The sequence below is a fragment of the Bombina bombina genome, chromosome 1 (genome assembly GCF_027579735.1).
Source record: "Bombina bombina isolate aBomBom1 chromosome 1, aBomBom1.pri, whole genome shotgun sequence".
Taxonomy (NCBI): Eukaryota; Metazoa; Chordata; class Amphibia; order Anura; family Bombinatoridae; genus Bombina; species Bombina bombina.
Window position 1 is genome coordinate 1,181,034,733 of NC_069499.1, and position 13,062 is coordinate 1,181,047,794.

At 39.8% G+C, this 13,062-nt stretch overlaps 1 protein-coding gene across 1 annotated transcript in view; it reads left to right on the forward strand.

The window, feature by feature from the left end:
- The window catches only part of ACE (angiotensin I converting enzyme), a 186,981-nt gene that overhangs the window by 65,085 nt on the left and 108,834 nt on the right, over window positions 1-13,062 (forward strand). The window contains exons 10-11 of the mRNA XM_053699782.1: window positions 492-590; window positions 2,284-2,406. Of these exons, the coding sequence (XP_053555757.1) occupies window positions 492-590; window positions 2,284-2,406 (222 nt within the window). The remainder of the gene's footprint in view (window positions 1-491; window positions 591-2,283; window positions 2,407-13,062) is intronic.

A 13,062-nucleotide genomic window follows, 5' to 3' on the forward strand; every position in this document is an offset into this window, starting at 1 on the left:
TTAGTTGGGGGGATTAGAAGAAGCTCAGTCTTGGACATGTTGATTTTTAGGTGGTGAGAGGCCATCCAGGAAGAAATGCCAGATAAGCAGCTGCTGATGTGGGAAAGGACAGACGGAGAGAGTGCAGGGGTGGATAGGTAGATCTGAGTATCATCAGCATAGAGGTGATAGTTGAAGCCATAGCTACTAATAAGTTGACCCAGCGAGGAAGTTTTTTAAATCTACTTTTGAAATGCTTGTGTACAACATATCCCTGGAAATAGCTTGCTCATTGGGTGGTATAAGCAACTCCCACATGCCCAAAGGACAACACACTTTCAGCACCTGAATACCCATGGTTTGGAAAACAAAAACTGCAGTTATTTTATAGTGTGCTTTTTCAGATGGAACAGAGAAAATGGCTTTGATGTTCCTTTAAGTAATTATGATTTGTATGGTAAGATCAGCAAAAGAAACACTTTTTTTATCTGCGTGACTTTCATATATTTCAGAACTAAATATCAAGGAATCTGCCCACCAGTGCCACGAGATGAGACTAAGTTTGATCCTGGAGCAAAATATCACATTCCTGGCAACACCCCCTACATCAGGTAATGAAAATATCTCCTAGGAAGCAAATGAATGCCATTGTGTGCACAGAGCAGGCTAATTAAATGGTTAAAATGTTTTTTAGTTCTATAAATAAGCATTCCAAGTCCGGTTCCCCCTTATCATTTGTGGGACCCTGGGCAAAACCGAGCTGCCTTATTCCCCTTCTTCTGCATGCCCTGCACGCTGCATGACCCACTCCTTTCCCAACATACAGTGTGTCGTTTATAAGGATAACTATATATATATTTCACCTCCTGATGCCATAAACACTTATTCATAAATACAAGATGTGCATTGTACCTTCTGATACCGTCACTCCTGATGACAGTGTGGGGCCCCCAAATTTCAGGGCCCTGAGCATGTGCCCCTTTTGCTCTGACCAAAGGGCAGGCCTGTTCCTGCTTGACTCAACTTGGTCCCTGTATTCTGTTTTCAGCTATGGCAACATTAATCGCTGTGCTCTCTGTACTTACATTTCCTATTGTCATCTATCCTAATTCCCAGACCTGTTAGACTCACCTTTGTTCACATTTATAGGCCTGCCCACAAGCATTGTCTTGCATAGGTGGAGGCTAATATAAAAGTCTCAAGTGGAGGTTATCATGTAGCCTTTAAAAGATAAGTGTCCATATGGAAAAAATTTTTTTTATTTTTAAGCTAAGTATTGAGGCCAACCATGTACAGAATAACATAAAACAGATATGGGAGACTGATGATATCATACTGTAGAGCGTTTGATTGAAAACAATATCAATTTTTTCTGACTGATTGATTCATCACTACGAACCATAATAGATAATGAGCTGGCAGAAAGAAACGTTCAATATTAAACTTACTTGAGGTCTTTGATTGCCAGGTTCTTACCTTTTTTGAAGGACATAACATATATATATATATATATATATATATATATATATATATATATATATATATATAGTGATTATTTTCTCACACACTACCAAAACTTTCTATAATCTCTCATCTTATTGTCCTATATTTCTCTTTTTTTCCTTTTTTTTTTTCCTCTCATCTTGCCTATTTACTCTCCTCTGTTTATTTACTCTTTCTGGCTATTCTCAGCTATTTTCTTCTTTAGACACATCCTCTGCTTTTTATGACACCCCTCTCACCCCCCTCCCTCCCTTCCCTTTGTTGTATGTGATGTGTATCTATATCAGATTGATGAGTATTGCTTCAGACCTGAGGAAGGGAGGAAAACTCTCGAAAGCTTTTCTTTGAAATATTATGTTAGTCCAATAAAAAAGGTATCACTGCATACTGCAATACTTTGTTATTTGAGCATCTTATATATATAGTGTATGTGTATATATATATATATATATATATATATATATATATATATATATATATATATATATATATATATATATATATATATATTATGTAGAGATAGGTGCACTCCCACTAACAAATAATCTTCATATGCCAGGGTACTAAGAATGGTAAATAGAGCTGTTGGATGAAGCACTCTCTGGTCTTATCAGGTGTATAACACAATTTTATTAAAGTGACGTTTCGGGGTGTTCACCCCTTCATCAGACCAACGTCTCTTTAATAAAATTTTGTTATACACCTGATAAGACCAGAGAGTGCTTCGTCCATCAGATATATATATATATTTTTTTTTTTTTCTTTCTTGTCAGTTATATGTTTTGTTCTACTGTTTTCTAGGTACTTTGTGAGCTTTGTGCTGCAGTTCCAGTTTCACAAGGCACTTTGCACAGCAGCCGGCCACAAAGGTACCCTCCATACCTGTGATATCTACAAATCTGCAGAGGCTGGAAAACTGCTTGGGTAAGAAAGCAAACTGGCAACTGGATTCTGTTTTACAATAAAAAACTAATTTATTATTTAACTAGATTTATATTTTGAAGAGCTTTTTAAGTATTGGCACACATGGGGGGTACGAGGAGTAAAATAACCCCTCTTGGTGTGTGCAGATATCTGAGGCAGGCGGTAAACAAGCCCTTTACTCAGCCTCTTGCAACCTAGAGACTTTCATCTTTCATATTTTGAACTTATTATCACATGGTCGATGTGAAACTGGCAGTTTCTTAAAGGGACAGAAAACCCCAACATTTTGGATAGAACATAAAAGTTTAATCCACTTTCCAATTTACTTCTATTATCAAATTTGCTTAATTCTCTTGTTATCCTTTGCTGAAGGAACAGCATTGCACTACTGGCAGCTAGCTGAACACATCTAGTTAGCTAGTCACAAGAAACAAATGTGTGCAGGCACCAATTAGCAGCTAGCTCCCACTAGTGTGGGATATGTGCGTATTAGTTTTCAACAACTGATACCAAGAAAATGAAAATAGAAGTGAATTTAAAAGTGTCTTAAAATGACATGCTGTATCTGAATCATGCAAGTTTAATTTTGACTTTACTATCCCTTTAAATAAGTCAAGAGTAATGGATGTATGAAGGCTGTTTTTTGCCGGAAACAGGAGTTAAGAAGCAGCGGTCTTAAGACCGCTGCTCCTTAACTCGTATGCCTCCTCTGAGGCTGCGGACATCAATCCTCTCATACGATCGGGTTGATTGACACCCCCTGGTCACTAGAACTGCTTGTTCAATGTTAAATGCTGACAGCCTACGCAGCGATGTCAGGCGGACATGATCAGCTACAGCGCCCGACTGTTAATAAATCGGCCCTATAGAATCTATGCCACCCTATCTCATATAAATCAGTAGACACACACACACTAATACATTAATACATACAAATACAATACACACATACATAAACACACACATTCATACATAAACACACACACACACTAATACATTAATACATACACATACAATACACACATACATAAACACACACATTCATACATAAACACATACACACACATGTTCACACATATAGGGGCCAAATTATCAAGCTTCAAATGGAGCTTGATGCCCCTGTTTCCGTGCGAGCCTCCTGCCGGAAACAGCAGTTATGAAGCAGCGGTCTTAAGACTGCTGCTCCATAACTGGTCCGTCTGCTCTGAGGCTACGGACATCAATCCGCCCGATCCTATACGATCGGGCTGATTGACACCCCCTGCTAGCGGCCAATTGGCCGCGAATCTGCAGGGGGCGGCATTGCACAAGCAGTTCACTAGACCTGCATGTGCAATGATAAATGCCGACAGTGTATGCTGAGGGGATCATGTCGGACAGACCGATGATAAATCGGCCCCACACACTCATACCCACACACACACACTTATATTTACACATACACACACTCATACTACACCCTATTACACACTCATACACACACATACATAAACTCATGCATGAACACATACACACACTCATATATACACATACGCACACTCACACACTCATACAGCCTCACACACACTCATCCACACACACACATCCACTCATACATAAACATACACACACACACATTCTCATACATACACACATATATATATATATACATTGCTTGGAGTAGCCGTGTTAGTCCAGAGATTTAGATATCAAAATAACAAGAGCATTGCATTGAGCAATGATACTTTTTTTATTGGACTAACTATAAATTTATAAGTTGACAAGCTTTCGGAAGAGTTCCTTCCTTTATCAAGTCTAAAGCAATATTGCTTTAGACTTGATAAAGGAAGGAACTCTTCCGAAAGCTTGTCAACTTATAAATGTATAGTTAGTCCAATAAAAAAAGTATCATTGCTCAATGCAATGCTCTTGTTATTTTGATATCTATCTATCTATCTATCTATCTATCTATCATCTATCTATCTATCTATCTATCTATCTATCTATCTATATATATATATACACACAGTATATATATATATACTGTATATATATATATATATATATATATATATATATATATATATATTTAAAAAAAATTGTATCTGTATTTTATATATATATATATATATATATATATATATATATATATATATATAAAAATAAATAAATATATATATATATATATATATATATCCCAGAAAGAGCAAGCACATCAAACAGTTTTTTGCAGCAGCCAGGGTGCACTTTAACAGTTATCCACAAGTCCAGCAAAAAAGGCACTCACTGTTCACATAAAATATAACTTTTAAACTTTTGGAATCTTATTAAAAGTTATATTTTATGTGAACAGTGAGTGCCTTTTTTGCTGGACTTGTATATATATATATATATATATATATATATATATATATATATATATATATATATATATATACATACACATACACACACTAATAAATTAACACATACTCATACATAAACACATACACATTCATACATAAACACATACACACATTCATACACACACATTAATAAATAAACATACACACACTCATACATAAACACATACATATATACGCAGACTCGTACACACACATATACACATGCTCATACACACATACACACACACACTTATACATACATGCACACACATACATCACATAGAATCACCTTTTTGTAATGAGGAGTCACATGACCATCTAGATATCATGTGGATTTAGAGTAACAAAGGAGGGGAAGTGCTTTAAAATTGTAATTTTCTCTAAACAAAAATAAATTCACACAGCCATGAAACATCTAATTTTAAAGAGCAAAGACTTCTTTTCAAATAATGGATACAAAAGTCTATATACATATCCATGTTGAAAAGTTTAGGAGAGAGTATATTGAGGGCTATTTTATGAGTGGAGCACTTTTTATCACTCCCCAGCTAACTCCACTAAAAGTAAGCTTTTTGCGTGCGTCGGGTAGAGCTTGTATTACAAGTTGCAATAACATATTCCCCCCATAGAAGTCAATAGAGCAAGAAAAGTGAAAAAAAACACGCTAGTTGTGTGCAACCCCGATCGCATTTTCTCAAGTGCGCTAACCTGACATGAAAATTATTAATATTTTACATTCCAATATGTACTATTTATTCTTAAATACATATTTCTATATTTCTATATATATCTGATGTGTATATATCTATGTATATAGATATATACACACACACATTTATATATATATATATATATATATATATATATATATATATATATATATATATATATATATATATATAAACTATATATAGGTATAGATATATAGAGATATATATAGGAATATATATTTATAAATACATAGAACATATTCTGCTATGTGCAGAACTTTGGAATGTGAAATATTTACAGCAAATACATAGTTAAACACTGTATTAAATATAAATATTTCATATTTTTTTCCATGTTTTCATGACTGTAAAGAGCTCCAATGAACTTAAATATGTGTCTATATATGTATACATATGTATTTATGTGTTTATATGTGCATATATGTCTGTAAATACATATATAAATACATATATATATATATATATATATATATATAAATATATATATATATACAGTATATATATATATACACACACACATATACATATACATGTCTAAATAGGTATATGTATATCTCTATGTTAAAGCCGTTTGCAGCCTTTTTTTTCTACCACCTGAGACCTCATATCTTTGAGCCCTTATAACTTTTTTATTCAGTACTGTATTTTTTAAATAATTTTTATTAGTGTGTGTAACTGTACTTCAGTCTATTTCTTTGTTGAAAATGATCTCCTTTTCATGAGAGCATACAAACAGGTAGATTACAAGTTTTGCGTTCGTGTTTTAAAGCAGAAAAAATGGCCATTTCAGTGTAAAAACAGCAACGCAGCAATTACAAGTCTTGTTGGTATAGCTGTACCGCAAGCCTTTTAGTCTGTAACGCAATGTCAGTCCCGCACTCGTAAAAATGAAGTTTTTTCATGGGACTCCCATAGCGCAGCCATTACAAGTTTTGCGGTGAGGCTAAAAAGCTTGCATTACACCCTATAATGACAAGATCCGTACCGCCACCTGAGAGCAGTAGTTATGAGTTTTACGCAACAAAACTGTTCCATAAAACTCATAACTAAAGTGTTACGAAGTACACTAACACCAATAAACTACCTATTAACCCCTAAACCGAGGCCCGCCCACATTGCAAATACTATACTAAACGTATTAACCCCTAATCTGCCGCTCCCGACATTGCCGCAACTAATGCAATTGATTAACCCCTATTCCGCCGCTCCCCGACATCGTCACCACTATAATAAAGTTATTAACCCCTAAACTGCCGCCCTGCTGCATCGCAAACACTATTTAAATATTATTAACCCCTAATCTGCCATCTGCCTACATAGCCCCCACTATACTACAGTTATTAACCCCTATTCCGCCGTTCCCCGACACCGCCTCCACTATAATAAACCTATTAACCCCTAAACCGTTATCTCCCACAACGAAATATACTAAATTAAACTATTAACCCCTAAACCAAAAGCCCCCCACATCGCAATAACCTAATTTAAACTAGTAACCCCTAAACCTAACGCCCCTAACTTTATATTAAAATTAAAATTTCCCTATCTTAAATTAAATTTAAACTTACCTGTCAAATTAAAAAAACTAAGTTTAAACTAACAATTAAACTAATATAACTATTAAACTTAAATTAAACTAACTACCAATAAAAGAAAACTAAAATACACATTAAAAAAATCCTAACACTACTATAAAATTACTAAGTATCTAATTACGAAAAATAAAAAAATACTAAATTACAAAAAATAACAAAACGAAATTATCAAAAATAAAAAAGAATTACACCTAATCTAATAGCCCTATAAAAATAAAAAAGCCCACCCAAAATTAAAAAATACCCTAGCCTACAATAAACTACCAATAGCTCTTAAAAGGGCCTTTTGTAGGGCATTTCCCTAAGTTAAACAGCTCTTTTACCTGTAAAAAAAATCCAAAGACCCCCCCAACAGTAAAACCCACCACCCAACCAACCATCCAAAATAAATAAACCTAAGTGTAACAAAAACCTAAGGTACCCATTGCCCTGAAAAGGGCATTTGTATGGGCATTGCCCTTAAAAGGGCATTTTGCTGTTTTTCTTGCCCTTAAAAGGGCATTTAGCTCTTTTAAGAAATGCTCAATCCCTAATCTAAAAAGAAAACCCACCCAAAAAATCTTAAAAAACCTAACACTAACACCTCTTTAGGTACTCACAGTTGTTGAAGTCCCGCGGCTCCATCTTCATCCAGACGGCTCCATCTTCATCTATCATGGGACCGGCATCTTCTTCATCCCTGTGGAGGCGGAGTGGTCGATGCGGGGAGGCGGAGGTCCAGGTGAGAGTCCAAGGCGGAGGTCCAGATGGAGGTCCAAGGCAGAGGTCCAGACGGAGGTCCATCGATCTGATGTGGAGGTCCTCTTCATGCGATCGTCCGCTGCACGCTGAGGAATGAAATGCAAGGTACCCCTTTTATACTGGGGGTACCATTGCATTCCTATTGGCTGAAAAATTTGAATCAGCCAATAGGAATTAGGACTGCTAAAATCCTATTGGCTGTTCAAATCAGCCAATAGGATGAGAGCTACTGAAATTCTATTGGCTGATTTGAATAGCCAATAGAATTTCAGTAGCTCTCATCCTATTGGCTGATTTAAACAGCCAATAGGATTTTAGCAGCCCTTGCATTTCAATCCTCAGTGTGCGGCGGATGATCGCATGAAGAGGACCTCCACGTAGGATCAATGGACCTCCGTCTGAACCTTCGCCTTGGACCTTCGCCTGGACCTCCGCTTCCGCGCATCGACCCCTCCCCCTAAGCAGAGATGAAGAAGATGCCGGTCCCGCGATGGATGAAGATGGAGCCGCCTGGATGAAGATGGAGCCACAGGGATGAAGATCCTTCAAGCGGGACTTCAGCAACTGTGAGTACCTAAAGAGGGGTTAGCGTTAGGTTTTTTTAAGTTTTTTTGGGTGTTTTTTTTTTTTTTTTAGATTAGGGGTTGGGCATTTCTTAAAAGAGCTAAATGCCATTTAAAGGGCAAGAAAAAGAGCTAAATGCCTTTTTAAGGGCAATGCCCATACAAATGTCCTTTTCAGGGTAATGGGTAGATTAGGTTTTTTTATTTTGTGGGTTTTGAGGGGGTGGGGGATTGTAATGTTAGTGGGTCTTTGTATTTTTGTTTCAAAAAAGAGCAGATTTCTTTAGGGCAATGCCCTACAAAAAGCCATTTTAAAGGCCTATTGGTACTTTATTATAGATTAGGTTTCTTTTTTTTTTTTTTTTTTAATGGGTATTAGAATAGGAATAATTGATATTATTTTGGATAATTCATTTGTTATTTTGTGTAATTTTTTTTTGGTTTTGGGGTTGTTGTTTTTTTAGAATAGCCCTTTTTTATTTTTTTTTTTTTTTGTTAAATAAATTTTTATTGGTGTAATTGGTACAGAACCACAAAACAGAACAGTTACATATGACATATTAGTCAACAAATACAATCAAACGTTCAAAGGTAATAATGGCATTCAAAGAAAATCGTTTTACACAGCTCAATGTTCTAGCTCAAAGGTTGGTCATACGTCAGTTGTGTATTTGGATTTTATAGGTGTTGTGTACTGGTCTGTCATAGGGAAAAATTTAGCTTCTTTTTTAGCATTGTGGGTATCATATGGCCATGGAAGCCATACATATTGAACCTGGCAGTTAGGGGGAGTAGAATGCAAGACTTACATAGTACGCGTGCTTGAGAGCAAAACAGATAGGGATAGATACCTGCCTCTCTTAGGAGGGGGGAGAAGAGTGCTGGGGAGGGAGTAGGGGCATCAGAAGGGGGAGAAAAAGGAGGGGGGGGGAGGGGAAGAGCAGTGAGGAATACCTCCGGCCTGACATAGTGTGGCGCCTCTTCTAGGGAGGCAGATAAGACAGCCACTAGTGGGACATTAGAACTGATAAGGGAGGGAGCATCATGCTGTCGGCTTTAGATAGGTCTCCCATGGAACCCAGACTAGGGAAAAGACATCTGATTGATTCCTGGTCCGGAAGACATAGTCTTCCATTGTCTTTACGTATTGCAAGTAGTCAACAACTGCCTGCCATCTTGGAGGCTGTTGTTTCTTCCAATTCCTGGCGATTAGCATCTTGACTGATGTCAATAGATAGATTAAGAAATATCTTTTGTGCTTTGGCAGTTTTTTAACTCCCAGATGTAAGAGAGCTAGGCTCGGAGTGTCTGGGGTCGGGAGTTCCAAGGCCTTACAGACCTCACTGGCTTTCGACCAAAGTGGTCGGAGCTTGCTACATGACCACCACACATGGAGCGGAGTGCCTGTCTCTCCACACTCTCTCCAACATAATGGAGAATGCTCAGGATACAGGGTCTGAAGTTTGGTCGGGACCAGATGCCATCTGGTTATAATCTTGAAGTAGAGTTCATACATTGTAGCGCAATGCAGTGCAGATTTAGTCAGTTTTATTGCTTTAGTCCAGTCGAGCTCCGTAAAGGCGAGTCTCAATTCTGCTTCCCAGGATGCCATATGTCTGGTTTTCACCAGAGTGGGAGGCCCCAAGAGGGATCGGTAGTGTGCCGTAAGAGGTTTGCACAGTTGGAGGTTTGCCTTCCATCTCATCTCCCAGATAGTTGGAGCCCTGATTTTTTCACCCAGGAATCCCCAGGACTTCATCAAGGATCTCAGCCTCATAAAGTCAAATTTCAGGGTGTCAGGAATGTCAAATTTAGCGATCATATCTTGAGGCAAGAGGAGATTCTCACCCCGGTAGAAATCACTCAGAGAGGTGATCTCCAGGGACTTCCAGGGGGCGAGCCGAATATTTGGGAGCCCCTGAAGGAGTGAGACAACAGGATGTATGGGTGAGGGATGTGGGGCTATCAATTGGTGGTGTCTGAGGCGGAACCAAACTGCTTGACAGTCTTTGATGAGATGATTGGAGATCGGTATCTGCGCAGCCAAGTGAGGCGGAACCCACAACAGATCCGAGAGGTCGACATAAGCGGGGAGTGATGCTTGTTCCAGCTCCCTCCATCTGGTAGGGGGCAGGGCAGGTCCCCACGCCGAGACGTGCGAGATCATAGCCGCTTGATGGTATAATTTAACATTGGGTAGCCCCAGCCCACCTCTGTCTACAGGGGCCTGAAGCGTGGCCGCGGCCACTCTCTGCCGCTTATTGTCCCAAACATAGGCATTGAATGCTGTTTGGAAGCCTCGTAGAATTCTTTCCGGGACTGAGATGGGGATACAGCGCATAAAATAGGTTAATTTGGGGAGGATCATCATCTTTAGAGCGGCAATTCTGCCCATCCAGGAGATTTCCTCATATTTTTTAGATTTCAGTCTCGCCTCGGTTTCCCGCAGGAGGACAGAGTAGTTCGCCTGCAACACCTTGTTCCTGTCATGAGACAGGAAGACCCCCAGATGTCTGATCCCATCTGTTGACCACCTGAACGAATAGTGTCGCTTGAGGTATCTTTGGTCCGATTGCTCGATGTGAATCATGTAGGCCTCTGTTTTGGTCACATTGACCTTGTAATTCGAAATGTCACTAAAAACGTCAATAACCTCAAAAAGGTAGGGAAGTGACTCCACTGGGTTGGTGAGGAAGAGAGTGAGATCATCGGCAAAAAGTGCCAATTTCTGTAGCGTGTCATGTATCTGAAGGCCCTGAACCCTAGGGTTTCCTCTAATGGCCTCCGCGAGAGGCTCCATAACCAATGCGAAAAGGAGCGGAGACAAGGGGCACCCCTGCCTGGTTCCATTTCTGATCTCAATTTTTGGAGAACAGAAACCCATACCTTTAATCACAGCCGTCGGGGAAGCATATAGGGCGGCTATAGCTGTACGGAACGACTCAGGAATCCCAAAGCGTTCTAAGGTGCAAAACATATAATCCCACCCCACCCTGTCAAACGCTTTTTCCGCGTCCATAGACAGGGTGAGGAGAGGTAGCCCCATATCAGCTGTTTCCGTGAATATGTTCAGTAGTCTACGAGTGTTATCTGTACCTTGCCTCCCTTGCACAAATCCCACCTGGTCCAAATGGACCAGGGAGGGCAGGTGCTTTCCGAGCCTAGTCGCGAGGACTTTAGCATAGATTTTCACGTCCACGTTAATAAGAGAGATGGGCCGATAGCTCTCGCAGAGCGTCAGGTCCTTCCCCTCCTTGGGTATAGTCAAGATAGTGGCTTCCAAGAATTCGGGGAGAAATGCTCCTTCCCTACCGACCTCATCGAAAAGACGAAGCAAAATAGGCGACAGTAGGTGGGCAAAGGTACGGTAGAAGAGGCCCGTGTATCCATCCGGACCTGGAGCCTTATGCGGCTTTAAGGTCAGAATGGCTGTTTTGACCTCTTCCAAAGTGATTGGGGCAGTTAAGTCTTCCGCCAAGTTGTCTCCCAGAGTAGGGAGGTCTAACCGTGCCAAAAACAGTTGGGCAGCCTTTCTGCGGGTTTCGACCCCGGAGGGGTCGTTGTTAAGGGTATATAGGGCAGTATAGTAGTCGGCAAACGCCTTCCCTATACTCTTTGGCGAGCGAACTACACCTGTCTTCGTAGAGATTGCGGGGATTCTAGCTTGAACCGCTCGATCTCTGAGTTTACGAGCCAGCAACCTATCGGCCTTATTGCCTTTGTAGTAATAGACCTGCCGGAGTCGAAGTAGGTTTGCCTGAACTCGTAATTGCTCTCTCCTGGCAATTTCATCTCTGATGGCACCGACTCGGACACCCAAGGTGGGGTTGGGGGTATGTTTGTTAGTCAATTCAGATTGTCTCAGTTCCGCATATAGTTTAGCGAGGGAAGCTTTATTTTTAGTTTTTTGTAGTGCACTTTTTTTAATAAAGTAACCTCTGAGGTAGGCTTTAAGTGTAGCCCACAGGGTTCCCTGGCTCGTGTCGCCCGTATCATTGTGTCTCAGAAAGTCTGAGATTGTCTCCACTAGTTGTGGGATTTCCCCCTCAGCCAGGAAATGATCAGATAACTTCCAGGAGGGTCTACAATCCGGAAGGTGCAGATTGGTACACCCCACGCAGACAAGGTCATGATCCGACCAGGTGCATGGTCTTATTCGTGGGGCGCAGAATTGATCTAAAGTCCAGGAGTCACACAGGAGGTAGTCAATCCTGGAGTAGGAGTTATGTGGTTTGGAGAAATGGGAATAATCCCTTTCAGACGGTGCAAGACAGCGCCAGATATCATAGAGGCCATGTTGGTACATGAGTTTGCGCAGCGCGTTGGACTGGGTATTAAGGTTTCGGTCAGAGGGGCAAGCTTTTGGAGTTTTTTTATCTAAAGTAGGGTCCCAAACCAGATTGAGGTCTCCCCCTATCAATAGGTGTCCCCTTTTAACTTCCCCTAGTCTCCCTAGGAAGTGTCTCAGGAATGGGATCTGTTTGGTGTTTGGGGTGTAGATGGAGGCTAGGGTGTAAAGGATTCCATTCAATGTGCAAATTAGGATCACATATCTACCCTCAGGGTCACGGTCTACATATTCTATAGTACAGGAGATGTCTCTGTGGATCAGGATTGCTACCCCTCTCTTTTTCTCTGAAAAGGAAGCTGTTTCGCAAACAGG